Here is a 25,701-nt window from a genome sequence, read left to right as displayed (position 1 = left end):
AGTAGCCCCGCCTCCAACAATCTTTACGTCATCTCAAATTCTAAACAAACATGGCGCCGCCTTCTTCCAGCATTCCTCTTCCCATTCGAATTATTTTTACCCTTTTTTCACTTCTGATGGCGGTGTTCTGCTTCATCGGTACGGGCATCTTTTGGCCGCTGGTGTCGGTGACGGTCATGGTCCTCACGATTATGCTTTGCTGGCTGTTGAGGCGGCGGGACGGCGACAGCGAGCGACGAGTGTGCGTGCTGGTACTTGGTGACATCGGTCGTAGTCCCCGCATGCAGTATCACTCGCTGTCGCTCAGTAAACATGGATTTCAAGTCACTCTTGTGGGATATTTAGGTAAAACACGGGCATTTGTACACCTTTTTTTGTGTGCTTCTGATTTATGTTCATGATTGCTTTACCTTTAGACAGCCTGCCTCACCGAGACGTGTTGAGGGACGACAGGATTCAAATCGTCCCCATTGCAGAAGTCAAAGGCATCAGAGGTAAGCTACTGCCTCTCCTAATTCATATCAAGGCATATACAGACAAAAAAAAAAAACAGACTCAAATAGGTCAGATGCTCTGTAACCATCAACTGTGCTTTAAGATGGGCTGACAAAACGATCACAAAAGCCTCCGAGAACACTTGAACTTTATTTCACGTTAATCAGAGGAAGCAGAAGCACTTTGGTCCTACCCCCCTTCTAATTTGAGTTGCAGAGGCAATTGGTAAATGATGCGTGAAGGGGCTGTGTTTTTTAATATTCAAAATCTTTCAGGTGGCCCGAAGATTTTGACCTACGTGACCAAAGTGGCCATTCAGTTTGCACAAGTTCTGGTGGTTCTACTGATGCTGAAACCACACGCTCACATACTCATGCAGGTGAGTCACCTGACTCCTGACAGCCAATCCCGACTTAATGTGATCTCAAGTGCTGATTGACATTTTCTTTTCCCAGAACCCTCCCGGTTTGCCGGGCATGGCCTCGGCGTGGCTAACGTGCGTCCTCCGAGGCGGCCGTTTACTGGTCGACTGGCATAACTACGGCTACACCATCATGGCGCTCAGCCATGGCCACACACACCCCCTTGTGCGCCTCGCAAAGTGGTGTGTGTCAGTTTTCTGTAAATAGGTCACGTAAATCAAAAACATTTTATAGCTCAAACTCGATGTTGTTTTCCCGCAGCTACGAGCATGTGTTTGGTCCTCTGGCGTCCCAACACTTGTGTGTGACCAAAGCCATGAAGGAAGACCTGGACAGGAACTGGGGCATCAAGTAGGAATTGGCACTCGTGAATCTTAGCCGCATGCTAACCGTTGAATATATACTATGATGTGTCTTTGCAGGGCGACCACTCTCTACGACAGACCCGCAGACATCTTCAGAGAAACGCCACTGGAGAAGCGGCACCAACTTTTTGTGAAGCTTTCGCGCCAATATCCCGCCTTTCGGCACAAAAGGCAAGCGCTATCGTTCAAACAAATATTGTCACATTATTTTGGAACATCTATTGTCAATTAGCTGCATGCTACTTCACCACAAACTAATATTTGTTTTGTGTTTTCTTTCCATCAGTGATGAAGATGATGTTAGGAAGGAGAAAGAGAAGACCGTCTTCTCTGTGCGAGACCTTGTCAAGGACACGATAACCTTGAGGCCAGATCGCCCTGTGTTGCTCATCAGCGGTACCAGCTGGACAGGTGCCAAACACATATTCACTGATCTTAAAGGATACAAGTAAATCGGGCTATTGCATTATACACAAGTAGAGATGTAAAAATAATGCTTTCCATGGATGATTTGGGGCACTCGTTCATTCATCACGTTGTTGTCCCTCCGCAGAGGATGAAGACTTCTCCGTCCTCCTGCAGGCTCTTCAAGGTACTGCAACAACTCTTCTTCACTACGATCAAGTGTTTGAGTTTCTCCTCCTTGTTCCTGACAGAATACGAAGAGTTTATATTAGCGGGGGAGCCTCTGCCGCCGCTCATCTGCGTCATCACGGGTACGATCGGCGTTGATGTTTGATGGTGAGCCATTATCGACTTGTCCGTTTTTTTTTCGCGTGAAGGAAAAGGTCCTCAGAAGGAGCGCTATGTGAAGATGATTGACAGTCTACTTTTGGAGCATGTGAAGATCTGCACGCCCTGGCTGGAGGCGGAAGACTATCCTGTCTTGTTAGGTCAGATTGAAATACACGTAGCACTTTTTAACGTAGCGGTTTGGTGGTATCGATATGACCTGCAGCCGCCAGTGCACTTTCAACCACTCCACTAAATAAAAAGATCACATCTAAGCTGTTTTTTTTTTTTTTTTTAATGGTTTATGTTTGTTTTTAGGTTGTGCTGACCTTGGCGTATGTCTGCACAAGTCTTCCAGCGGTCTGGACCTGCCCATGAAAGTGGTGGACATGTTTGGATGCTGCCTACCCGTGTGTGCCATCCACTTCCAGTGGTGAGTTTGCCGCCGTAAAGTACAGTGCAACCAAAAAGTAATGTGATTTGAAAAAAAGGGAGGCCCCTAGTTTCATTTGGTTTATTCTTAATAAATGATTCTCTTTAAAAAACAAAACAGCCTAGAGGAGCTGGTGAAGCACGAGTTGAACGGTCTGATCTTCTCCAATAGTCCGCAATTGGCCCAGCAGCTCAAGGTGACATCTTAATCAAGTGATGAATTAAAGATTAAATTAACGACAATAAGTAAAATCATCTACAATTATCCTGATCTTTGCAATTCCAGAGTCTCCTGTCAGACTTCCCCAGCTCTGATAGCAAACTGGGCACTTTCAGGAGAAACCTCCGTGCCAGCAAGGGGCAGCGCTGGGACGACAACTGGGACCAAAACGTCCTTCCTCTCTTGTCCTCATTGTCATCTTCTTCTTCGAGGTGACTGTAAAGGGACTCGAACCGAACTGCGGCTATGTTGAATTGTAACTGAACATTCCACTTTTGTAAATAATAAAAAACTTTATTGACACGCAAACAATTGAACAAGCTCTATTTCAGACTCTCTGTTGTACTCAAAGATGCGATTGACAGCGCCGCTCATCACCCGGTGGCCGATCCCAGCGACACCTGTCAATCAAATGTCATTAAGACTCCGCCTCCAGGACATATTTGGCCAATCAGTGTGAGAGGCTGCGTCATCTTACTGAGACTGCGCTTGAAGCCGGCGTAAGTCTGCGGGTTCCTCACAGTGGAGCAGATGAGAACCTCAGTGGGAACTCGACCACCACCGTGCTTCAAAATCTTGGAAAGAAGCTGGACCAGAACCACAACCACGTCAGGATCGTACACCACATCTGCAACACACATAAAGGAAACAACACACTCAGCAAAGGACATTTTCTGTAGCATGCCGGAACATTTTGCAGTATTGCTGAAGGTCAGACCTGCCGCAATGACCACGTCTGCGCTGATGTCATTCAAGCATTCCTCTGTCACCTCCGTCCAGTCCAGCTCTTGTACGCTGGCTCGGGTCCTGCTGGTGTTAGTTTTGTCGAGTCCGTTGATGCTCAAGTTTTCTCTGAGTCTCTGGAGGACACTTTGGTGACAGTCGGTGAAGACGTACGAGGAAGGACCACACGAGCGACACACGGCCACGCCGGTCAGACCCACACCGCTGCCCAGCTCCAGAACATTCCTACAGCGGAGAACTTCTTGTTCATCAAGTTTCGAGGTGATTTTCTTGTAGATTATGGTACCTTCCAGCAAAGACCTGCGGGTGATCCAAGGCCCACTCGGCCAGGTAAAGGGCCGCCTCCCATGTCACCAGACCCGTCGTCCCCTCAGAGATTAAAGCCGCATTCTCCAACAAGCTGACAGGGTCCCCGCACGGCTAAAGAAAACATGGACCCAACTGAGTGTGTGATGTAAGTTTGGTAACATTAAAAAGCTTCTGTATTCTTAATGGGGTCACTTTGGTACCAATATGTAGGTCCGGTATCCCTCGGCCACCTCTTGGGCCGCCACTATCTCCGCCAGAGCATCGTAGAGGTCATCTAGAGGTTCGCATCCTGCCGTCTCCACCTGAAGGTGAACATCACTGTGACGATAGCATCCAAGTTACCATAATGGGTGGGATGAGGGGAGGAAAATAATCACCCGTCTTATGAGCTCGGAAAGAAAGCACTTCCTGTATCGTGGTGATGGCGGGAACTTCCGACACAGTGCGTGAAGACAAGTCTGACACAAACTCAATTTTGTGACTTTTCATACCTAAATATTTGTCAAATAGGTGTGTACACAGTTTACCTGTTTGAGAATCTCTAAGATGAGGTCAGACGATTTGCTGCGTTCCAATTCATTTTCTAAAAACTAAAATGAAGAAAGTATCATTTAGATATTTGATTTAACAGTTAAACGTGGCTTTCTCATGACTACGCTGGCAAACAACACGATAATGTACAATATAAAAGCTTTCACTTACCGTCCAGGGGAATAATACGAGGCGACTGGTGGCGAAAAAACGCGACTGGAATTGTTTAACAATATCAGCTTTGTTTTGTTTTCTTGAGGGAACGTCTTTATTCAACTCAGCCCGCTCCATCATTCACGTGTCCCTTGTTTACTTCCGTTTCAATCGGAAAATGTATCGCGAGAGTTCCACGCGAGCGTTTACGCGTTCTTGATTAACAACTTTTCTCTGGCGTTTTTAGTGTTTTACAGCCACAAGCCAGAACCAACGGGGGATTGGGGAAACGGGCCTGTCATGATTGAATCTTGCGCAACTCACAAACTATTTGCCACATAGTTTGAGACATTGCAAATACATTAAAGCGCATCATTTTAAACCAAAACTGTTGAAATCATTTTATCCCGCCTTTTTGTTGCTGTGTCACTGCGAAATGAGATAAGTCGCTTAACAGTTGGGTGACTCCTTATTTACTGACAGCAGAAGGAGCAGTACTCACTTGCACTCATTCACTGTGAGTATGAATATATAAATTACTATCAATTTCTACTAAAGCCACGGAAGTGTTTTGATATTTCATTGTTCCAGAAAGACTACATAGCAACGGATTATTATTATTATTATTTTATTATTATGATTATGTTTTCTAAAAGGTAAATATTAAAACAAAAATATTTTATTTGAATGTTTCAATTTTAATCCGGGGACTATTTATATTCTCTTTTGAGTCCTGTATGAAAAAAATTCTAATAGAAAAAAAATGAACACCAAACTCCGGAGTTTTTTCCTCGTCGGAACTTTTAACGTGTAGGACTGTCAACAAACAAAATGGCCGCCTAACAATTTGTATTCCTCGGACGGAAGGCGAAACTTTTACACTTGACAATAAGGTAAAAAAATAAATAAAAAGAAGACAAATATATTTACTGACGTGATCATAACTCCATTACACATTTAAACCATTTTATAGTGACACCGAATTCCCGTTTAACTGTCACATTTTGATCTACGGGTGCAAAATCTCACAATGATAATGAACTTGACTTTAAATCCCGTACCAATGAAGTGCTACAGTTATGGAACTTAAATCTATACGGTACGCTTCGTTTTTTATTTTTCACATATTCGTGTTTTTGAGCTTTAGTACTGTTTAGTGGGCAGGAAATCAATGAAACGTGTGCCTCGGGTCCTGCGCCCTTCACGAAGGACAATAACGAGGACAGTCGATGATGTTATTACATACACACGGCCCAGTATTATTCTCAAAACACAGCCATTTTCATTTGGTCTGTTAAATAGGTTCTGTATCGTTTATGATGGTGATTGTGGTACCGCCAAGTGGTCAATGATGATATAATTCAATTTCTTGGCTGCTTTTGCAGGTAAAACAGCAGGTATAGAAGAAAGAAGGTGAATCCGTGATGGTTCTGAAGGTGTTCTTCCCACAATGCTGCAACCGCGCAGCCAGCGGTCTGCTGGTGGGCCGCTGGATTCCGGAACACGACTCAGCCGTGGTGCTGGCTGTCATCCACTACCCGTTCATACCCAGCCACGTCAAACGTTACTTACAGCAGGTAGGCTACAAGTAGCCTACCGGCAAAACACACAATGCACCATCAAGTAATATGATTTTAGCCCCAATCTAAGTGCAATTGTTGGTTCCAATTTCAATACTTAGTTCCAATTTTACTTTAAGTCTAGGTCTACCACGTGTAGGTCTAGTTTTAATCACAGTTTTGGTATTAATCCTGGTTGATCTACTCCTTGTTGTGTTTGTCTGTGTGTCAGATGGCAGCTGAGAGCCGCGTGGAATTGTCTGTGTTGGGCTCGTGGAGTTTACCTCAGGAAGGAGAGGAGGGCATGGATAGCTTCCTGAAGGACCTGAGTACCATGTTCCCCCAGCAACGCTGGCTCCAAATCAGCCGCCGCATGGGCCAGAAAGGCTTCACTTGCCACCTCCTCGGACGCACTCCACCACCAAAAGAGGTGAAGAGGACTGAGGAGGAAGTGGAAGAGGAGAGCGAAGAAGAGGAAAAGGTGATCTTTGTCCACTACGAGCAGAGGAAGGTGATGTTGTCACAGCTTCATCCCGTCCAGAATGGTGTCCCCGAATCAAAAGCTGCTTCGCCGTCCGAGTTGAGACAGGTACAGACTCGGTTTGACCCCAGGTTATACTAAATTCAGTCCATTTCATGTTCTAGTTGTACTTTGAGCTATTGTTCTAATCCTAGTTCCAGTCCCAGTTGTACAAACCGGAACATTAAATATGTTGTCTTTGTGGTGTATTCAACTGAATATGGGTTGAGAAGGATTTTCAAATCATTGTATTTTGGTTTTATTTACATTTTACACAATTTCCCAACTTCAACCGAATCTGGTTTGTTGTTACTGTTCTTGTTGCTCTCCCAGTTCCAATTTTATTTCTTGTACCTTACTTCTAGTACTTCCATAAGTAATGTTTGTTGTGTTCTATGTTGAGGTATTCCACACGGTGTCTAGCAGCGGGCCCCTATTTTTCTTGGACAAGTATGACGATGGTCCACTGAAGTCCACCCATTGGCAGTCTGACGGTCGAGAGGGAAGCATCATTGTGGAGCTCCTGAAACAGGCCTCTGTGCCGCTCTGCGTGCTCCTCAGCCGGATCCTGGCCGTGTGGACTTGGATCTGCAGCATGCGGTCAGAAGAAGGCACATGCTAAGCTTTGCTATACTAACTTGCCTTAGCGTGACATGTGTTGTGTCTTGTTGTGGTCCTCTGCAGGGTCTTTGATGTTTTCCCGCTACCCTTTCTGTGGTCCAAGTTTTCATCCTGTGTACAGCTCAGCCACAGGACCCAACACCTCAAGACTCTCAGCTCACCAAAATCGGCCGAGAATCACACGCAGTTCATCAGGTTTCACCACTGCTCCCCTTCGTCTCCCGCTCCAATTAATTCCGGCCAGTTTTACTTTGAATTTGTCTTACTTCCCTGTGTGCTTGCAGAAAGGCCAACATGTTTGTGTCCATCCTGGTGGATGTGGGTCTAGGTCTGTTGCTGGCCTCCTGGCTCTACAGAGATGACCATATTAGCATGATATCCAACATGCTCGTTCCCGCTGCAGACGTAAGACACACTCCAGGCGTGTTTTTTTGAACATGCACTCATGGCAGTCATGGTTCCAGAACTTGTACGAGTGACTGCACTAATACTTTTTCCACTTAAAATTCTACTTGGAGTTTGGATGCCAATTTTAGTTGTGGTTCTAGTTTGGCTTTTTTGTCACAGGTATGTAAAACCATCTTTTTCTCTCTGGTTAGCATGTTGCTCAGGAGCTACAGGATCTGCTGCAGTGGCTAATGGGCGCCCCGGCTGGGCTAAAGATGAACCGGGCCCTGGACCAGGTGCTGGGCCGCTTCTTCCTCTATCACATTCACCTGTGGATCAGTGAGCAGACAACACACGCACACACACACACACACACACACGCACACACACACACACACACACACACACACACACACACCATATACAGTGGAGCCTCGGTCTTTGAACACAATCCGTTCCAGAAGGCTGTTCGAGAAGTGAATCATTTGAATTCCGAATCATGTTTTCCCATTACAAATAATGGAAAAAAATATTAATCCGTTCCAAGCAAAAAAAAAAAAAAAACGTCGTTTTTTCATTTGCGCATTTTTGTCCAATCGCGCAACTGCAGCGCGCCGCCTAACGCGCAACCGTAGCGCGTCGCCAACCACGCAACTGCACCGCGCTGGTCGCATTATTGTGACAGAGCTGTCGCTGAAATTTTGAAAATATTTTAAAAGTCCTAATGGACTTTCCAAAATTGAAGTGGACCTCAGTGCGCAGGGAGCTTAATTTGGTCCGATTGCGCAACTGCAGCGTGCCGGGCGCTCACTGTCCTGTTGCTTTAGGAGCGTCTTTGTGTTTTAGGATGGCTTTACTGCTCCCACTTGCTTCATTTGGAGGCATGATTAGAGTTGGTGCAATCCTCAAAGTACGGAGAATGTAATAACGAACGGAGTCATTTGGCATGTGGGTCCTCTCGGCTCATCTCGCGAGGTTCGACAACCGAATTTCGTCCGACATCCGAGGCAAAAAAATCTCGAATTTTTAGTTCGAATACCGAATTGTTCGAGAACCGGGACGTTCGAAAACCGAGGCTCCACTGTACATGCTTTTTGTCTTTGTTGTAACAAAACTATTCTCTGATGTCTTTCAGATTACGTGCAACTGTTGTCTCCGTTCATGGAGTCCATCTTGTGGTACGGCGGCCTGTCAGCGTGCCTGGGTTTGACCTTTGCCCTCTCTCTGCTGTCCGACATGGTGGCGCTGCTCACCTTCCACATCTACTGCTTCTACGTCTACGGAGCCAGGTCAATAATTCACCTGCAGGGGGCGGGCTTTTCTCACTTTTATCTTCTGTGGTGCTTAAAAGTTCCAGTCATAGTTCTGGTTCTTATTCAAGTGCCTGGCTCCTCCTTTAAGTTTGAGTCCGGATGCTAATAATGGATTGTGAGGCCAAAAAAAGGCTGCAGTGAATAATGCATCTGCGCCAAAGATAGTCCAGGGCAGTGCTGCATGATGAAATATGATTGCATATTTATTAGCTTCAAGTCTGAATATTCTAACGTGTTGTCTGAATATGACAGACTGTATTGCCTGAAGATCTACGGCCTCTCTTCGCTATGGCGGCTCTTTAGGGGCAAGAAGTGGAACGTTCTGAGGCAAAGGGTCGACTCCTGCTCCTACGACCTGGATCAGGTAGCGGCGCACGCATATTACTTTGGACACACTACCTACTAATATTTTATAATTCACAGGCACAAAGTGAATGTTATTTGTGTCATTGTAGCTATTCCTTGGTACGCTGCTGTTTACCATCCTACTCTTCCTGCTGCCCACCACCGCCCTCTACTACTTGGTCTTCACACTGGTAAGAAAATAAATAAATAAATAAATAAATAAATAAATGATATTTGGCAGGCTTGTCCATCATGAGTGTGCATGTGTTGTCCAGTTGCGTCTGGTGATCATCCTGTTCCAGGGCGTCATCCACCTGAGTGTGGATTTCATCAACTCATTCCCGCTCTTTGCCATTGGCCTTCGTGTGTGTCGTCCATACAGACTCGCAGGTATACCGTCGTCCCTTATTGTTCATGTCATTGACATAAGAGCAACGTATTAATTATGTTGTTATTTCTCGTGTGCGATGGGCCCCACCTGCCGCTCAGAGGGTGTGAGGTTCAGGGTGCTAAGTGAGGAGCCCGGAGCTGCTCTTCACCTGCTCATGGAGGTCAGTTTTTATTATTTTCATTTCTTTAGAGCATAAAATATTGCTTTTTTTTTTTTTTTAACCTCCACATGATTTTTTATAGTGAATTTTGATTTTGTTGCTTTTTGTCAGATTAACCCGCTGAAGAGCAGCGCTGTGGTCAACACGTACCGCACGGCCACTTACAGCTGTTACCCCAAAGACTCATGGGGTGCCCTGGCCAAAAAGCTCTTTGTCGGGGAGCTCATCTACCCATGGAGGCACACTAGCGCCAAGAGCCACGCCGCCAAGACTGACTGAGCAGCAGAAAATGAATAAGTCATGAAATGGAAACAGATGGACGCAGGCAAGAGAGAGGAAATGGAAACTAAAATGGTAGCTGCTTTACCAGTTCTAACTTGGAAAGGCACCAGTTTTGTGATATTTCACTTCAAATGAGATACGAGGGCATCAACACTCCACACTGACTTCCTAGCACTCAAATATTTTATGTTAAAAATGTCTACCACCCTGAGATGAAGTTACAGGTGTACCATTCCTCAAACCCTTTTCTTATGTTATTTATTTACCTATTGATATTTTTAATTCTGAAATTGTCATCCAGGTACTTACTACTTACTTACTAGTGTATTGAGCTGCAGAAGTACTATTATGTATAAAATAAAAATGATAGCAAAAAAAATAACAAATTTTGCAGATGCATTTATGTGTAAAAAATAAGAATTTGGTGTTCATTTTAGCCACCATGAAAAATGCCCACACCACGTCAAGCTCTAATATTTGCGTGTGAATTTGATTTTTATGTTTTAAATCTAATTAATTGAAGCCTTAATTTAGCCCAAATGATGTGAAGTAGACAAGCTGTGATTTTATGCAATTTCTTTGTAATTGTATTATAATTATAATTTCTAAGTGTTATTCATATTGTGCCTCTACTGTTATTTTTAGTGTACTGGAATGGAGGAGTTGTCTTATTTGTGACTGATTTGTACTCATTTTTATTGACTTTTCCATAATGCTCATGTCGAGCCTTTGCCATTAAACACAATTCCCAAGAATCTGATTGTTTCCAAACTTTATTCCCTTCAAATGTCAGTCTGGCCATAAATTGACAATAATGATATTCCCATTTCATCAATCATGAGTGTATTTTTATGCCTGTATCTCTCACAAAACAATTGATCCTTTTTAAGGAAAATTCCGAGATTGAACTTTATTCATATTGTGCATTTCACAAAATGTGCCATTGTAACAAAGAGCTTTACATATAACCTGATAGTACAACCAGTGAGGAATTGAAAACAGTTATAGATTTCTATATTATCACAAATACAAAAGCTATTTTATAATTCTTGTCATAGTTACTGAGTCTGTCTCTTGTTTAAACTTAGTGAAACAATTTGCTGGTTTCCTCTTCTGCGTGTTGTTATTGTTGAATTTGATTGACAACTCTTTTTGACCAATGTTGGTCTTTCCTTCCACGTTGTAGGTACGTAACAACCAATCATGCGAATATAAAGGCGGGACTCTGTACTGGAAGGTGGGCGGAGTTTGCAGCTATCGGAATGTAAAAAATAATATATATATATGATTATAATATATATATTAAATATATTAAATATATTAGAATATATGTCATGATTCTGCGTTTGTCTTTAGTGTGTGAAATTTTGATAAATTCTGCTGTTTTTACACTATTTTGCGTGTTGTTGACAAGGGCGTTTGATTGGCAGCATTCTTAAACCAACGGTGTCCACCTCTATGAGGAAAGCAACCAATCGTGCGAATGAGGAGGTGGGTGCTCAAAGCTGGAGCGAGTTGCCCAACTGCAATCTGTCAGCTATCCGCACTCCGCAGATCTCTCACCGTCCTTCGGCTTGTCTTTCCCCATGGCTCGGAAGTATGGAGAAACATGGACACCACGGATTGACGCGAAGGACGAGCACAAATTCGCAGTGGAAGGATAAAAATCCCCGCCGCGGCGCTGTTCTCTCTTGTCCTCGCGCATAACACCGTTCCCTGGATGTGACGGCGGGGCATTCCAGTAATCTTCGTAGCCGGACCAGAAGACGACGAGGCGGCCTGAAATCAAGCAGACGTAGCTGGAAGTGGAGCCCATCAGGTTAGCATCAGCTAGCTCTCTGCTAGTGTATGTTTATTTGAAACAGTTGACTCACTCGCGTAAGTAGGCGTGAATGTGACTGGTGTGGGTGTCCTGGAATTGATTTTTTATTTTTTTTATTTTGTGGCGCATACTCGATGACGTTAGCGGCAGTCAGATGTGGGAAGGATGTTAGCGTGTTAGCTTTTGCGGCGGAGGTGTAGCTTGTTGTTCTCGTGAATAATTTGCGAAAAGCTTCCCAATCACCGTTTTTAAGGGTGAAACACTCCAATCAGCATAATACGAGTTCAATTCAAGGTTCATAAACGTGAACTTGTTAATTCGAATAAAATAAATCAAAAGTACTTGTGTCGTGTAAGATACAGTCTCAAGAACCACACAACAATTTATGACATTATCTCTTCAATGAAGATGTAAAATAAATCTCACAAAACCCACATTCATTCACTATTACCAAAGGATACTAATCAGCCTGAAAAAGCCAGAAAGTAATATTTCTCTAAGGGATAAGACAATAGCTTTCTAAAAACAAACAACATAAAAACATTTTATGTTATATATAGTTCAAACAATTAATGTGATAGCCTCCTAAATTCACCTTCATCTGTTCGCACTGGATCACAGACAGTGTCTTTTGCCATTCGATAGTGTTAGACAATTATATTTATTGTTTGCCTCAAGCCCACATCCCATTGTTGTCAGCCCAGTGGCGCATTTATTTACAGATGACACATAGGTGTGAAGTCAGCACGTTCCGGCCACCGTGAACATGTTTGTTACAATGCTCTCATCATGGATTTGCTCACCAGGGCCCATGTGAGAGGAGGCCATGGGCAGCCAGGGCAGCCCGGTGAAAACCTACGACTACCTGCTCAAGTTCCTGCTGGTGGGCGACAGCGACGTGGGCAAGGGCGAGATCCTGGACAGCCTGCAAGACGGTTCGGCCGAGTCACCCTACGCCTATAGCAGCGGTGAGTCGTTTTTACTGGACCTAGAGCTGAAATGGTTCACTGATAGGGACCACTTGTGCTTTTGATACATACAATTTCAGAGCTGAAGTCCAAATACGAGGAAAAATCAACAGTTAGTCCGACGCCATCTGTCTAAAAGCAAGAAAAAGCATTGTGCAACTGCGGTAAATATTTAATCGGCAGGAAATCAGGACAGAAGAAGCTTAAGCTTGTGATTGGGTCAAAATATCCTTCGGCTTTTTTTTTTTTTTTTTTTCAGGCAAGGAGCCCACAAGTGGGGTTGTGTGTGCATGCGTGTCGTGTTGGTGTTCTTAGTGTGGTTAGATGGACCAGTGTCGCAGTTACTTCATCCGTGTGATGAAAGAGTTGCTAAAATTTCCCTCCTCGCATGGCGCCCGGAAGCATTTGTTTGCTCAACTATAGGCAGCATTTGTTAGGAGCCGCGAGGTTGAGACCTTTTTCTCGTAATCAATGCACCAATGCGTCATCTACCCACGAGGCTAGTTTCACACACGCCACGGGCGTCTTCCACATGGTCGCCATCATCGTCTCTTTGAAGGAGTCGTCCTCCTCTCTCATCTCCCAGAATAGAAGCATCGAGCGTACACATCACAAGAGCCATTGATCAGCCCGAGATGCGCTCTCTGCAACTGCGCAATGGAATTAGCGCAGCACTCAAGCTCGCAAGATCTCAGGAAGTTGATGGTAATGATGTTAGCAAGCGGCCGCTAATTGACGCCGCTTGTCCTCCATTTCGTGGAGTCCAAATTACTAGTGTGTCTAACGTTCCTACTCTTAAGTGGCATCAATCAAATTGTTGGACCGAGCTCACATTTTGTTGACATTAGCGGTCGGCTTCCGCTGACAGTAAAACAGAAAGCGCTAAAACGGTTGTCAGCCTGCGATTCAGGTGTTTGGCCTCAGGTCTTTTCCCGCAAGAAAAACCGCAGGGACCGGTTGAGAAGCTCCGACAGGGGAACATGTCTGGACACGAAGCGGCAGGTGTAGTCGGACTGGTTTTCTTTTTCGGCCGTTAAAAAAAACTTGAAAAATTACAATGCTGCACTGACTGATGACCGCGGCAAGTCCATCCTCACCTTCGCTGCAGTGCTGCATTGTGGGAGAAGTGACAATCACATTCTTCGTCTGTTTCTTCTTGCAGGCATCGACTACAAGACCACCACCATTCTTCTGGATGGCAGGAGGGTGAAGCTGGAGCTTTGGTGAGTACGACCAAGCAACCTCACTAAGATAAAACGTATTTCAAAGGTATGTTGGATGCCAATGGAGCAGTTCCAACTTTTGGAGTATCGCACTTTGGTGCCTTCCACTTGTCCTGAATTCTTGTGCCCCTTCTGGTCTTCAGGGACACGTCAGGACAAGGACGATTCTGCACCATTTTCCGCTCGTACTCGCGCGGCGCTCAGGTGAGACGGCGCGCCTCTGGCGGCGTTCTCTTGGATGGCGTTTAATTTCTCCTTCTTGTGCGTGGCGTGCAGGGCATTCTACTGGTGTATGACATCACCAACCGCTGGTCCTTCGACGGTATCGACAGGTGGATCCGAGAGATTGACGAGGTTCCTGAGTTATTGATCTCGCTGCCATCTGCTTAAATAACGCACCACATGGACTATGTTCATCGTGACTTTCCGTTTAGTCTATTGATTCCGTTAAATCTATTTGGGGAATTTATTCATCTCAATTGCTTTTCCGTAATGTCCCTGCATGTTTTTCTTTGTGTTTCTTCAGCATGCGCCGGGCGTTCCGCGCATCCTGGTGGGCAACCGGCTGCACCTGGCTTTCAAGCGGCAGGTGCCCACCGAGCAGGCGCGAGCCTACGCTGAGAAGAACGGCATGACCTTCTTCGAGGTCAGCCCGCTGTGCAACTTCAACGTCATTGAGTCCTTCACTGAGCTGTCGCGCATCGTGCTCATGCGCCACGGCATGGAGAAGTTCTGGAAACCCAACCGAGGTGGGTCCCCAATTTCTTTGCCGTGGGTCTTATATCGTGCCACGTTTGCAACAATAATAATAGACTTGCCATGCTAAGCAAAGTGGTGGCTTGAGGCATGAGTTTAATCCATTCCATGTCTCCGGCAGTCTTCAGCCTGCAGGACCTGTGCTGCCGGGCCATCGTGTCATGCACACCGGTCCACCTCATCGACAAGCTGCCCCTGCCCGTGGCCATCAAGTCACACCTCAAGTCCTTCTCCATGGCCAACGGCATGAACGCCGTCATGATGCACGGACGCTCCTACTCACTGGCCAACCCGGCCAGCGGCTCCAAGGGCAACAGCCTCAAGCGCTCCAAGTCCATCCGGCCCCCGCAAAGTCCCCCGCAGAACTGCACGCGCAGCAACTGCAAGATCTCCTAACTGCCACTTTCCCCTCCCCAACCTGACGGCAGCAATGGTGGGCGAGCGCCGGGCTGGGCCAGGCCGCCAAGCCTTTGGCACCAAGCTTTGACGATGGCGCCGTCCCGGGAGAACGAGTCCGACGTGTCCGAGAGTCCCGCTGCTCCGGCCCACCGCCAGTCACGTGAGAGACAAAAGGAGTTTTCTCCACTTGTACAGACAGACGCGCGCTCATCGAGTGTCTCTGGGTTTTTGTTTTTTTGTTTCTGTCTTCATACATCTTCTTTTCTGCTTTGAAAATAAGCTACAAGTCGTTCCGCTTTGGGAAACGGCCTGACACACAAGCACATGCGGAAAAGCTCTTTGGCCTCATGCGTGTCGCATGCCCGCTTCCACACAAGCACTTTCACGCACGCTTGGGACACACTCTTTTGCGTACACTCCTCCTGAGAACAATCTTCATATACTGTACATGTCACACACACTCCTCTCTCGCTCACACTCACACGTCACATTCTCCTCTCAGATTTAGACTGTCTTTACACACAGTCATTTACTCACATGTAGTCCCCTTCACACACACACACACACACACACACACACACACACACACACACACACACACACACACACACACTCTGTCACAAACTCGTACACACTTGCGTTGTCGCCTCAGACACTTGGAGCGCCTAGTCGTAGCGGCCTTCGCATGTAATTCGATTGGAGCAAACGAGTCCTGACTTGTTCCCGGTCCCGACCTGTGACGAGCAGACTTGTTAGCGCGTCTGAAATGGGAACAATTGGCTGCACCAAGGTTCCATTTTCTTACTCTTGTGCAGCTTGTGACTTTTTTAGGTCCCTCACGGTTGTTTGGAACGTGACACACAAGTGATGGACTCTCGTTGATTTCCCCCTTTATTTTGTTAACTTGACTTGCCTACTGCGACTGCTGCGACTTGCGCTTCGCCCCTTTTTAGACCACTACACCTGCCTCCCTTTCTCCAAATCTGGCTAAAATTATCTCATGTCGGGGGTGGGAAAGGTTTTTTTTAGAGACAGGGAGTCGTTCTAGCGTGATGGATTTGAGGTACGTTGCACAAAGGCGGCGTTCAGACCCCATAAAATTTTTATCATGTCAGTTTTTTTTTTTAATTCACCGCGGAGGCGATTCGCTCAGAAGCGTGTCACCATGTGTCATAACGTGTATTTTAAAATATTAGATGACAGTGCCCCCCATAATTCAATTGATTCGCTCTGCTCATATAGAACGGTTGCAGTCCCGCTAAGCACAAGTTCAGAACTGGGACTATTTTCAGCAAGAGTTTGTGAGGCCCGATTGACCATTTTGGTTGCTTGTGGAGTTCTATTTTAAGACGGGAGCATTGGGAATAATTCAGGTGAGAAAACTGGCAAGCGTGACCCTTTTGCTGCGCAGTAATTCGCGAGAAGGCAAACGAGCACATGATTCCGAACGCAGCCCAGGTTTTTTGATGTCGGGCTGGCGCCATCCCGTGATTCATTGCTGCTGAATAATGGATGCTCCTTGCTTGCATCTCAGGAGGGTGTCGTCGTCGTCGGTGCTCTTGCTGCAGCTTCTCGCTACGCTTTCATCTTCCTCTTTCTTCAATTCACTCACTGTCTCGTCACCGTTTTCCCCAACAGCAACGCCACCTCCTCCTCCAGCATTAGCAGATCATGTCAATGTTTTATCATTTGTATTTATTTATTTTTTTTCCCCAGTGTGGCTCTTGTCCATTTAGGCCTCATATCAAATTCAAGACCCAAGGGCCAGATCTGTTTTTATAGCTAAAGCAAATCAAGTGTGTCTAATGCATGTCATTTGCTAAATTGATTTGTTCTCCTTTTGGTAGGAAATGTTGATGGGAAATGCAAATTTTAGTACAACAAAATGAATATTTGGATGGAGGAATGTAACATCAGTCGGCTTTGGTGAAGCAGCCTGAGGTTGTAATCCCGCACTGAGAATGTTCCAGGCACAAGTGGCCGGTGTGTGGTTGATTTTTGTGTTTTGAGCGGCACTCCTGATGTTGGGAATGTGTTTCCTTCCTTCCTGCCAGCCCTTGCTACTGCTTTTCCACCGGTGGCACAACATGCACAAAATGAGAGGAAAAAACATATCTTCAGATAATTCATGTACGACTACGTTCTACCTGTGACATAAAACAACCACTTATTTTGCGTCGTTTGTGTTGTTTTATATGCCCTGAGTTCCCGACTCTGGATGAAGTGTAAGATAGACTAGCAGCAAATGGAACAAATGTTTTTGTGCCACTTGAGTTTTTCGAATTGGGCTCAGCGTCATTGCCAAGAATTCTTGAAGAGTGTTTCTCTCTGTTTATATGCAGGAAAAGAAATAAGCATTGTTGTTGCTGACTAATGGACTAAAAGTTTTTTTTTTTTTTTTAAATCTTTGTGTGACCTCTTTTCCTGAGATTCTAAATGACTTGAGAAAAGAATGCACGATGGAACTGCTTCAGGGGATGCCCTCTGATTGGCTTTGTGGAAAGAAACAGTGTTGTAAAATGGATTTAAACACTATTTTGGGGCTGAAAGCTGCTGAATCTGAGATATGAATGTGTGTTTGTGTGTGTGTCTGAGTGACAAACTGAAACATTTTCTTTTTTTAAATTATTGATTGTACAGTTTCAACGCTGTGAGGGTTTGAAGAGACTTTTTCACGAATAAACAATTGAATGTTCAAGTTGAAATGTGAACTAAGTATTTCTTGTTGTTTGAATATCTTCATGCAACTGTAAACAAAATAGATACTGTTTTCACAGAGGACAGAGTGAGATGGAAACAATTGATCTGCTGTGGCGACCCCTAAAGGGAGCAGCTGAAAGAAGAAGTATATAATGAAATATTTTAATCAACCTTGCAACTAGAAAGAAGAAGTATATAATTAAATATTTTATCAACCTTGCAACTAGTATTTTGAACTTTTTCAACATCAGTCTTGTACGGCGGAAAGAAAAAGTATGAATATAATTAAATATTTTTATAAACTTTGCAACTAGTATTATGAACTTTTTTTTCAGTCTTGCACGGCCAAATCATCTTGAAGAAAAAAAACTGTACGACCGTCAGCGTTTACGTAATCGGAACGATTGTGTGGTTTGCAACGCTTTACGACATCTGCACTATTCAGTTTTACGGCAGTTAGCCACTTCCTTTCATGCCGGCTCCCTTTCCGGAGACTTTTCTTCCTAACACCGGTCCCATTTAAGTCACTTATAACTTGTCACGTTGGATACGGTAAGAACACGACGACCAGCGCATAAACAAACAAAAATGACTTTTTTTGCGTGCTGTGTTGTATAAGAACCAAATTAAGGTTGGTGCGAGTAACTACTTTGCTAGCCGGTTAGCTTAGCTGAAGTAGCCAGCGTGATGACTGGCCTTGTAGCGTTAGCAGCAGCAGCAGCCCACGGTGGCGGATTGAGCTCACTGATCAAATTTGAACATTTGTCTTGTGATACAACCTTTGACTAATATCCGTCAATTACAAAGTTTATATTTTTGTTCTTTGCAGTTTCCCTATGTAGGTGTTATGCTATCGCCTGGTTACCAATAAGACAAGATTGTCCAGACGTCAGACACTTTTACTCGTGTTTTAAGATAATCTTGGATTGTCTTCAATGGGTAAATAACTGACAATCAATCCCATCAATAGGGAATTCTGCTGTAGAAATGCCTTTAGTTCTGTTAACAACTTACCTAGCAGTCCCTAGTGAAAGGTGTCAAAGGGTCCGTGATGACTAGCCCACTGCGCAATCTGAGCAGTGCCTCCCTTTTTGGAGTGCCCTGCTGGAGACAACTGTGCTGATTAAAGCCTGAGACCCTGCGGAACATGGCTAAACCGACCTTAATGCTGCCAATTTACCAAAGTGTAATACTTGAACTCATGAAATCCCATCGGCAGGTCATGGCCAAGTTCAACGCGCCCGTGATCCAGGACAACCCGTCGGGATGGGGTCCCTGTGCCGTGCCAGAGAAGTTCAAGGACATGCCTTACCAGCCCTTCAGTAAAGGAGACCGCCTGGGGAAGGTCTGCTCCAATCGTTCGGGACAGTTTGTCACTGATTTGGGCTACCTCCACTCACTCTGTTGTCGTTGTTTTGTGGTTGTCAGGTCGCCGACTGGACCGGGGCAACTTATCAGGACAAAAGATACACCAGTGAGTTGGGCTTTGAAGTTTGAAGCCTCCAAAATGTGAGAACATTACTCGAGTGATCGATGGAATAACCGACATTTGCATCTCAATGTGTTTCTGCGCACAGACAAGTACTCGTCTCAGTTTGGAGGCGGCAGTCAGTATGCCTACTTCCACGAGGAGGACGAGACCAGCTTCCAGCTGGTGGACACAGCCAAGATGCCGAAGACGGCCTATCAGAGGAACCGCATGAGGTTTGCGCAGGTAAACACTCAGCACTCGCAGTGAGAAAACCTCGACCGCGTCATCCGGTTGACTTTTTGCATTTTGCTCCGACAGAGGAACTTGCGCAGGGACAAGGACCGAAGGAACCTGCCACAGTTCAACATGCAGACACTGCCCAAGAGCGCCAAGCAAAAGGAGAGGTCCGATGATGATTAGCCATAGAAAAAAAAAAATGTAGCCAGTCAGCAGTGTATCTTCATTCCCTCCACTTTTCTCTTTGCAGGGATCGAATGCGGCTGCAGAAGAAGTTCCAGAAGCAATTTGGCGTTCGTCAAAAGTGGGACCAGAGGTCTCAGGTACATCCACATTTGAGTTCGATTTCAGACTTTTTTTTTTATGCTTGAGGATGTCACATGCTTGGTTAACACATTGTCCCTTCTGTTAGTCTCTGAAGCTTTTAGACAGGCTCCATTTACTTGCTCCACAAAAGAGCAGCCATTGTTAATTAATTTTTTGTGCCAAGGCTCAGCTGAAGCCCAGAGATTCTTCAGTGGAGGTGCGCAGCGACTGGGAGGTGAAGGAGGAGATGGACTTCCCGAGACTCATGAAGATGCGCTACATGGAGGTGGCAGACCCCGTGGACATGTAAGGCCGCCTTGGACGCCGTGTCTTGCATCTCCCCGCTTAACGCCGCCGGCATCCTGCACAGCGAGTGCTGCGGCGCCTTGGAGTACTACGACAAAGCCTTCGACCGCGTCACCACTCGCAACGAGAAGTCGCTGAAGAGCATCAAGAGGATCTTCCACACCGTCACCACCACCGACGACCCAGTCATCCGCAAGGTACGGTCTCGAGGTTTGATATTCCCGAAAGAATCCAGAGAGAAAAGAATATGAGCATAATAAAAGCATTGTTATTGCTCTATTTCTATTAAGCTGGCCAAGACCCAAGGCAATGTTTTCGCCACGGACGCCATCTTGGCCACCCTGATGTGCTGCACGCGTTCAGTCAACTCCTGGGACATCATCGTGCAGCGAGTGGGTAACAAGCTGTTCTTCGACAAGCGCGACAACTCCGACTTTGGTGAGCGCTCGCATCGCCGCCTCTCCTTTCTTTTGCGTGTGCGGCGACTTGACACGTGTGCGTCGCCCGTCAAGATCTGCTCACTGTGAGCGAGACGGCCAACGAGCCGCCGCAGGACGAGGGCAACTCCTTCAACTCCCCGCGGAACCTGGCCATGGAGGCCACCTACATCAACCACAACTTCAGCCAGCAGTGCTTGCGCATGGTGAGAGAGCGAGCGAGCGAGCGAATGATGTCTGCCAAGATGAGATTTTGAAAGAGGGTTTGTATGAATTTCAGGGCGGAGAGCGCTACAAGTTCCCCGCCAACAACCCCTTTGTGGAGGAGGACATGGACAAGAGCGAGGTGGCATCTGTTGCCTACAGGTACCGCCACTGGAAGCTGGGCGAAGACATCGACCTGATCGTCCGCTGCGAGCACGACGGAGTGATGACGGGCGCCAATGGGGAAGTGTCCTTCATAAACATCAAGACCCTCAACGAGTGGGACTCGAGGGTAAGGTCACATAGTTAACTTTTGGACAATCTGATCGTGACGCTTGCGTTTTTCCCTGGCAGCATTGCAACGGCGTTGACTGGCGCCAGAAACTGGACTCTCAGCGAGGTGCCGTCTTGGCCACCGAGCTCAAGAACAACAGCTACAAGTTGGCTCGCTGGACCTGCTGCGCTATGCTGGCCGGCTCTGAGTACCTCAAGCTGGGGTCAGTTTGGAGCCAGTAACACTTTGCTTCACAAAAACGGCAACGTGTTTCAAAAAGCTCAAAATCAATGACAATTTATTCTGAACACCATTTGTCATAATGTCCGGGTGCAGCTACGTGTCCCGCTACCACGTGAAGGATTCTGCCCGTCATGTGGTTCTGGGCACCCAGCAGTTCAAGCCCAACGAGTTTGCCAGCCAGATCAACCTGAGCATGGAGAACGCCTGGGGCATCCTACGATGCGTCATCGACATCTGCCGCAAGCTGGACGAGGGCAAGTACCTCATTCTCAAGGACCCCAACAAGGTAAGCAGCCCCCCCCCCCCGACCCTCCCTCAGACGAGGGCACTCCCTTCTGATTGGCTCGCCGCTTGCCCCCGCAGCAAGTCATCCGCGTCTACAGCCTGCCCGACGGAACATTCAGCTCCGATGAAGAGGAGGATGAAGAGGAGGATGAAGAAGATGAGGAGGAAGAAGGTGAGACGGTGAAGATGCTCAGTTAACTGGCTGACCCATTGCCGTGGAGACTAACGGTAAAATATTTCCTTATAATTCCAGACGAAGAGAACTGAAACACGGTGCCCGGTGACCAAAACAACCCGCCAAACACACACACGCACACATTTAACTTCCCAATCAATAAAATCCAATTGGCTCAAACAGTTTTTTTTTTGTTTGTTTGTTTTTTTCCCCTTCCTCAATAAATGCCACCCGGGAGTGTGTAGGTGTAGCACCATAACGAGAAAATCAACTGTGCGATTTCAATATCGCCGAAGTGTAAAAGAGTCAACACTATTTCTTCTTGTTTAAACATTCAAACAAAGAAACAGGAAATTCTCCTTGCGGGTCGACATGCATCACAAAGCAACCAGTAGCAAGTCACAACTTTCAATTTTAGAAACGTTACATACTGCAACAATGTGAATTTATTATTTTGAAAATATATTCTTGCAGTTCAACGAGTGAAAACACGATAGTCTCACGTTACAGAGTGAAATGTCTCAGGATGATTGTTTTGTACAATTTCAGTTGAACTAAAGACTTTCATCGGTGGTGGCTCGCCAGGACTTTCTGGGTGCTACTGAATGCTGCAACGTTGCTTGTGGCCCTGTTTGTCATCAATGTAAAACTCCGCCTCTAGTACAGCCTGGTTCTCCCCAAAGGTTTCCAGTCCCCTCACCAACGAGTCGTACATCCTCTGCCAAGATTCCATCTCCGCCCGCCAGAGAGCACTCCTGGCTCGGAGAAGGTGCGACATCCGGGTCTCGCATCCTTTGGCCAGAGCCACGCCGCTCGCGCAGATGATAACGATATCGATACCAATAAAGATTCCGTTGAGCGGAATGAGTCCAGCTCTGGCTGCGTGGGACACCTCCACGAATCCCCTGAGGGCTGTGCTGCCCACGTTGCGGGCGTCGGCCACCGCTCGGTGGACATTCCGTAGCGCTTTCCCACCAACGATAACCACCTTCCCCACCCTTGTGGCTACCTCCTGGTTGCGTGGAGGTGACTTCACAGTAGAGCTGACCTCTGCGACCAAGCCCGTGCTTCTGCTAGTAGTCTCCTCGCAGAGAACTTCACTGACCGCCGCATCGAGTAGCCGAGTCTCGCCGGCGATGTCGTCCAGACGCTCGGCATCCTCAATGAAGTTCTCTATCACCTCGCTGACTTTCTTCATGCACTTCTTTTTCCGTTTGTAGTCCACCACGGAGGTGACTGCGCAGTTAGCCCAACTGGCAAGACCGAGACCCAGTCCGGTCATACTAAGAACCAGCGAGGTGCCAGCTGTGATGGGAATGAGCGCCAAGCTGGCAATTGACAGCGCACCACTCACCACGCCCAATGTGCTGCTCGCCACACTGGAGAGCTTCACCCCCTTGTTCTCCCTGACCAGCCCCTCTATGTTCTGGCCCAACTGGTCCAGAAGCTCCAGCATTCTGGCCCGACGCTGGGTGAACTCAGCAAGGAAGCGGTGACACGCGTGCTCCTGTAGTCGGAACACCAATCGGAAATCTGCGTCATTCCTGGAGAAGACAGTGATGGGGCAAAAGTTCAGGGTGGTCTAGATCTGCCTCACAGTCAAAGGATTCTGGGTTTGAATCCAGCATCACCTGATGTGGCTACACTTTTGAATGTGATGAAACATCCTGTATGTGTCGTCTGAAGATAATTCCTCAGGGAGATCTACACGGAGCTCTGTGCCAGCTTTGGAGACCAAATTGAGGCAGAACTTGCTGGATGAAGAGCATGGAACCAGAATGATTAATGGCTAAGGCAGTTTTGTTGTCCGTTCCAGTCCAGTGGTTTACCTTTTGTCTAGGAGGAGGCATATATGTTGCGCGGTCTGCACATATTTGTCGAGAAGATAGGCCAACACTTCTGCGTTGTCCAGTCTGGGTAAGAAGAAGACTTTAGCATCTTGCTTCAACTCGGCAGCAAGGGGGCAGGCCCGGCGTGCCGCGGCCACGGCAAATGCCACATCCCAGCAGCCGACCCCTTGCGCAAGTTTCACCACCCCGCCGCGGAAAACGAGCAGTGAGGTGGTGGCCAGCCTCTCCAGCGCCTCCACGAAGACATCCAGTTCCTCCAAGCCTAGCAAGACGTCCTTTAGCACACCTGCGAGCGCCGCTTCCAGCGCGGTTCGCCTGTTCTCCGCAGCCATCTTGCTCTTCACGTACACCAGAAGATTCTTGCCTAACTTCAGCTCCGCTCTGTCGCCGATGTCTCTTATGGTGTCGATCTCCCTCTGGCGTTGCGTTCTCCACTCGGACATACCTTTGCAGAAACGGCTCACGGTAGACATGTCAAGCTGGGTGGCTGCGGCGTAGCAGATCAAGATCTCCTTCAGGGCATCCCTGGACAAATATCACAACTTTTAAAGTGGAAATCTTGAATATGTATTCCATTTTTCAGGGGTGTCAGGGAGTACACCGGCAGTGTAAAGGATCCTCTTGGGTTTGCTTCTGTTACTGCCCTAGATGAAATGTGCTTTGGTTTGTCAGGGGAGTAGTACCACAGGCAAATATAGCTAGTGCAAGTGATGGTGCAGAAGTGACAACAGTTAAGCTATAAGAAACATAAACTAAAGATGTTTTGAGAAAGACTTGAGGGAAAAAAAAAAAAAGCATTCTAAAGAGTTCAAAAATAACTATACCTGGACTTGTACATGTTCCTGTCATGAAGTGGATCCAGAGTGTGTGAATGTTTTAGGGGAGTCACTGGATCATCTGCTCACGCAAGTTGAGCAAACCTGTACCTTTTGTTTGTTGATCCCGATTGGCAGGTAAGGCCACGCCCACTTACAACCGTCTGCAACGGTTTTCTATCCAAATCCAAGTTCTTATATCTTCTCATGCAGCCCCCCCCCCCCCCCCCCATGAATGTTGAATGTAAAAGATCGTGCATCGTGGACTTTGTGGAGACTGTCTGTGGGTTTCACCACTGTTTATCGTCATGTTGATTCATATTCATTGTTACTCAGTTGTCCTCTTTACCTGAAGACACTGAATGGAGATCAACTGGATGGCTCGTTTCCATGGAAACAACGAAACCCTCCGCTACCAATCAAAAGTGTGTGTCTTTACTTCACTTGTCACTTTATTGTCGTTACAAGCAGTTTTTGAATTGTGGAAGCACTTTTCAAAACACGACAGCACAACACGAGCGCTCCGTCTCGCTTTTTTCTTGCAAGCGTGTTCACGTAACAGGCAAACACACTGGCTTCTGGCGCTGCTGCTGCTGCGTCTGAACAAACTAACAGTCAGTCAGCAGCACACTCGTGGCCCGCAGGCGCGCCAGCACCGCGTCCATGACGATCACGTCTCTCGTCATCAGCAGCAAATACACAAACAAACAAATCCCCGCTGACGCCACCACAAACTGCAAAGTAGCACGCTTGTTATGAATATTTTGTCCACCAGGTGACGCCAGAGCGCAACTAAAGACGTCGCTGTCCCTTCAGCACCAAACTGAATCATTTTCTTCCCCTCTCCAGTAGTTAACATTTTTTCTGTGACATAATCACATCCAACATGACCAAATTTGTTTGCTCTATTTTTTTCCAGCTTTCTTCTCATTGGATAGTCAAATAGATCGACCCGGAAGTCTCTTCGAACCTGAAGCAAAATCGAAAGTAGCACAGTTAGATTATTATGCACAATCTCGATTGTGGGAGGAGCGAAGTGGAGAGAGAGAGCGCACGAGACCGAGCGACCCCCCCCCCCCCCCCCCCCCACCCGACTCACGTAAAGCCAATTAAAAATGTTGGCGTAACATCTTCGCGGAGCCACCATTGCTGCTGCAGCGCGCGCGCACGCACGCACGCACGCACGACTACCGTGGGCCTCTTTAAAGCAGCGGAGGAGCTCAGGCTGCACATCGACGAGCTCCATGTG

At 46.6% G+C, this 25,701-nt stretch overlaps 6 protein-coding genes and 1 non-coding gene across 10 annotated transcripts; 5 read left to right on the top strand and 2 right to left on the bottom strand.

Annotated features, from left to right (window-relative positions):
* Positions 1–21: 21 nt before the first annotated feature.
* On the top strand, positions 22–2,971 carry alg1 (ALG1 chitobiosyldiphosphodolichol beta-mannosyltransferase). Its single transcript, XM_085934469.1, has 13 exons — positions 22–345; positions 417–494; positions 771–874; positions 951–1,099; positions 1,179–1,268; positions 1,340–1,453; positions 1,569–1,693; positions 1,836–1,874; positions 1,939–1,998; positions 2,065–2,175; positions 2,333–2,447; positions 2,568–2,643; positions 2,733–2,971. The coding sequence occupies exons 1-13, from the start codon at positions 51–53 to the stop codon at positions 2,880–2,882; spliced, it is 1,506 nt and encodes a 501-aa protein (XP_085790595.1). The 5' UTR covers positions 22–50; the 3' UTR covers positions 2,883–2,971.
* Positions 2,921–4,826, bottom strand: eef2kmt (eukaryotic elongation factor 2 lysine methyltransferase). Of its 2 annotated transcripts, none has more exons than XM_085934471.1 (8): positions 4,422–4,826; positions 4,247–4,309; positions 4,097–4,150; positions 3,920–4,021; positions 3,697–3,830; positions 3,385–3,635; positions 3,145–3,294; positions 2,921–3,067 (listed from the first exon to the last, which is right to left on the bottom strand). In XM_085934471.1, exons 1-8 carry the CDS (start codon positions 4,542–4,544, stop codon positions 2,961–2,963), a joined length of 984 nt encoding a protein of 327 aa, XP_085790597.1. In that variant the 5' UTR covers positions 4,545–4,826; the 3' UTR covers positions 2,921–2,960. The 2 variants fall into 2 exon arrangements, with proteins under 2 accessions (XP_085790597.1, XP_085790596.1); XM_085934470.1 differs by having other exon boundaries at positions 4,097–4,177; positions 4,422–4,751.
* Positions 4,475–10,728, top strand: pigq (phosphatidylinositol glycan anchor biosynthesis, class Q). Of its 2 annotated transcripts, none has more exons than XM_085934468.1 (13): positions 4,475–4,920; positions 5,789–5,980; positions 6,195–6,551; positions 6,886–7,082; positions 7,167–7,298; positions 7,388–7,508; positions 7,703–7,829; positions 8,626–8,779; positions 9,056–9,167; positions 9,259–9,339; positions 9,424–9,538; positions 9,638–9,699; positions 9,811–10,728. In XM_085934468.1, the coding sequence occupies exons 2-13, from the start codon at positions 5,828–5,830 to the stop codon at positions 9,976–9,978; spliced, it is 1,779 nt and encodes a 592-aa protein (XP_085790594.1). In that variant the 5' UTR covers positions 4,475–4,920; positions 5,789–5,827; the 3' UTR covers positions 9,979–10,728. The 2 variants fall into 2 exon arrangements, with proteins under 2 accessions (XP_085790594.1, XP_085790593.1); XM_085934467.1 differs by lacking the exon at positions 4,475–4,920 and adding an exon at positions 5,204–5,296.
* Positions 10,729–11,461: 733 nt separating this feature from the next.
* LOC147044010 (ras-related protein Rab-40C) lies at positions 11,462–17,854 on the top strand. Its single transcript, XM_085934527.1, has 7 exons — positions 11,462–11,800; positions 12,610–12,771; positions 13,934–13,994; positions 14,138–14,198; positions 14,271–14,348; positions 14,521–14,743; positions 14,872–17,854. The coding sequence occupies exons 2-7, from the start codon at positions 12,630–12,632 to the stop codon at positions 15,144–15,146; spliced, it is 840 nt and encodes a 279-aa protein (XP_085790653.1). The 5' UTR covers positions 11,462–11,800; positions 12,610–12,629; the 3' UTR covers positions 15,147–17,854.
* Positions 17,855–18,276: 422 nt separating this feature from the next.
* eif3d (eukaryotic translation initiation factor 3, subunit D) lies at positions 18,277–21,967 on the top strand. Of its 2 annotated transcripts, none has more exons than XM_085934704.1 (15): positions 18,277–18,401; positions 19,069–19,194; positions 19,278–19,323; positions 19,427–19,563; positions 19,639–19,724; positions 19,808–19,880; positions 20,054–20,169; positions 20,234–20,366; positions 20,460–20,607; positions 20,682–20,812; positions 20,887–21,102; positions 21,165–21,307; positions 21,421–21,613; positions 21,691–21,784; positions 21,866–21,967. In XM_085934704.1, the coding sequence occupies exons 2-15, from the start codon at positions 19,072–19,074 to the stop codon at positions 21,877–21,879; spliced, it is 1,653 nt and encodes a 550-aa protein (XP_085790830.1). In that variant the 5' UTR covers positions 18,277–18,401; positions 19,069–19,071; the 3' UTR covers positions 21,880–21,967. The 2 variants fall into 2 exon arrangements, with proteins under 2 accessions (XP_085790830.1, XP_085790828.1); XM_085934702.1 differs by having other exon boundaries at positions 20,048–20,169.
* LOC147044009 (small Cajal body-specific RNA 18) lies at positions 18,892–18,988 on the top strand. The gene has a single exon (XR_015068581.1).
* A 302-nt stretch (positions 21,968–22,269) lies between the features above and the next one.
* Positions 22,270–24,108, bottom strand: apol (apolipoprotein L; the record flags this gene model as incomplete). The annotated part of the gene is made up of 4 exons (XM_085934394.1): positions 22,270–23,331; positions 23,419–23,541; positions 23,617–23,700; positions 23,924–24,108. Coding segments are annotated over 4 exons (1,338 nt in total), but the record flags the coding sequence as incomplete, so codon positions are not given.
* Positions 24,109–25,701: the final 1,593 nt, after the last annotated feature.

This window comes from Syngnathus leptorhynchus, chromosome 16, assembly GCF_054491065.1.
Source record: "Syngnathus leptorhynchus isolate UIUO chromosome 16, UIUO_Slep, whole genome shotgun sequence".
Classification (NCBI taxonomy): Eukaryota; Metazoa; Chordata; class Actinopteri; order Syngnathiformes; family Syngnathidae; genus Syngnathus; species Syngnathus leptorhynchus.
Note: the sequence above shows the minus strand (reverse complement) of the source record. Positions and strands in the feature narration are given on the sequence as shown.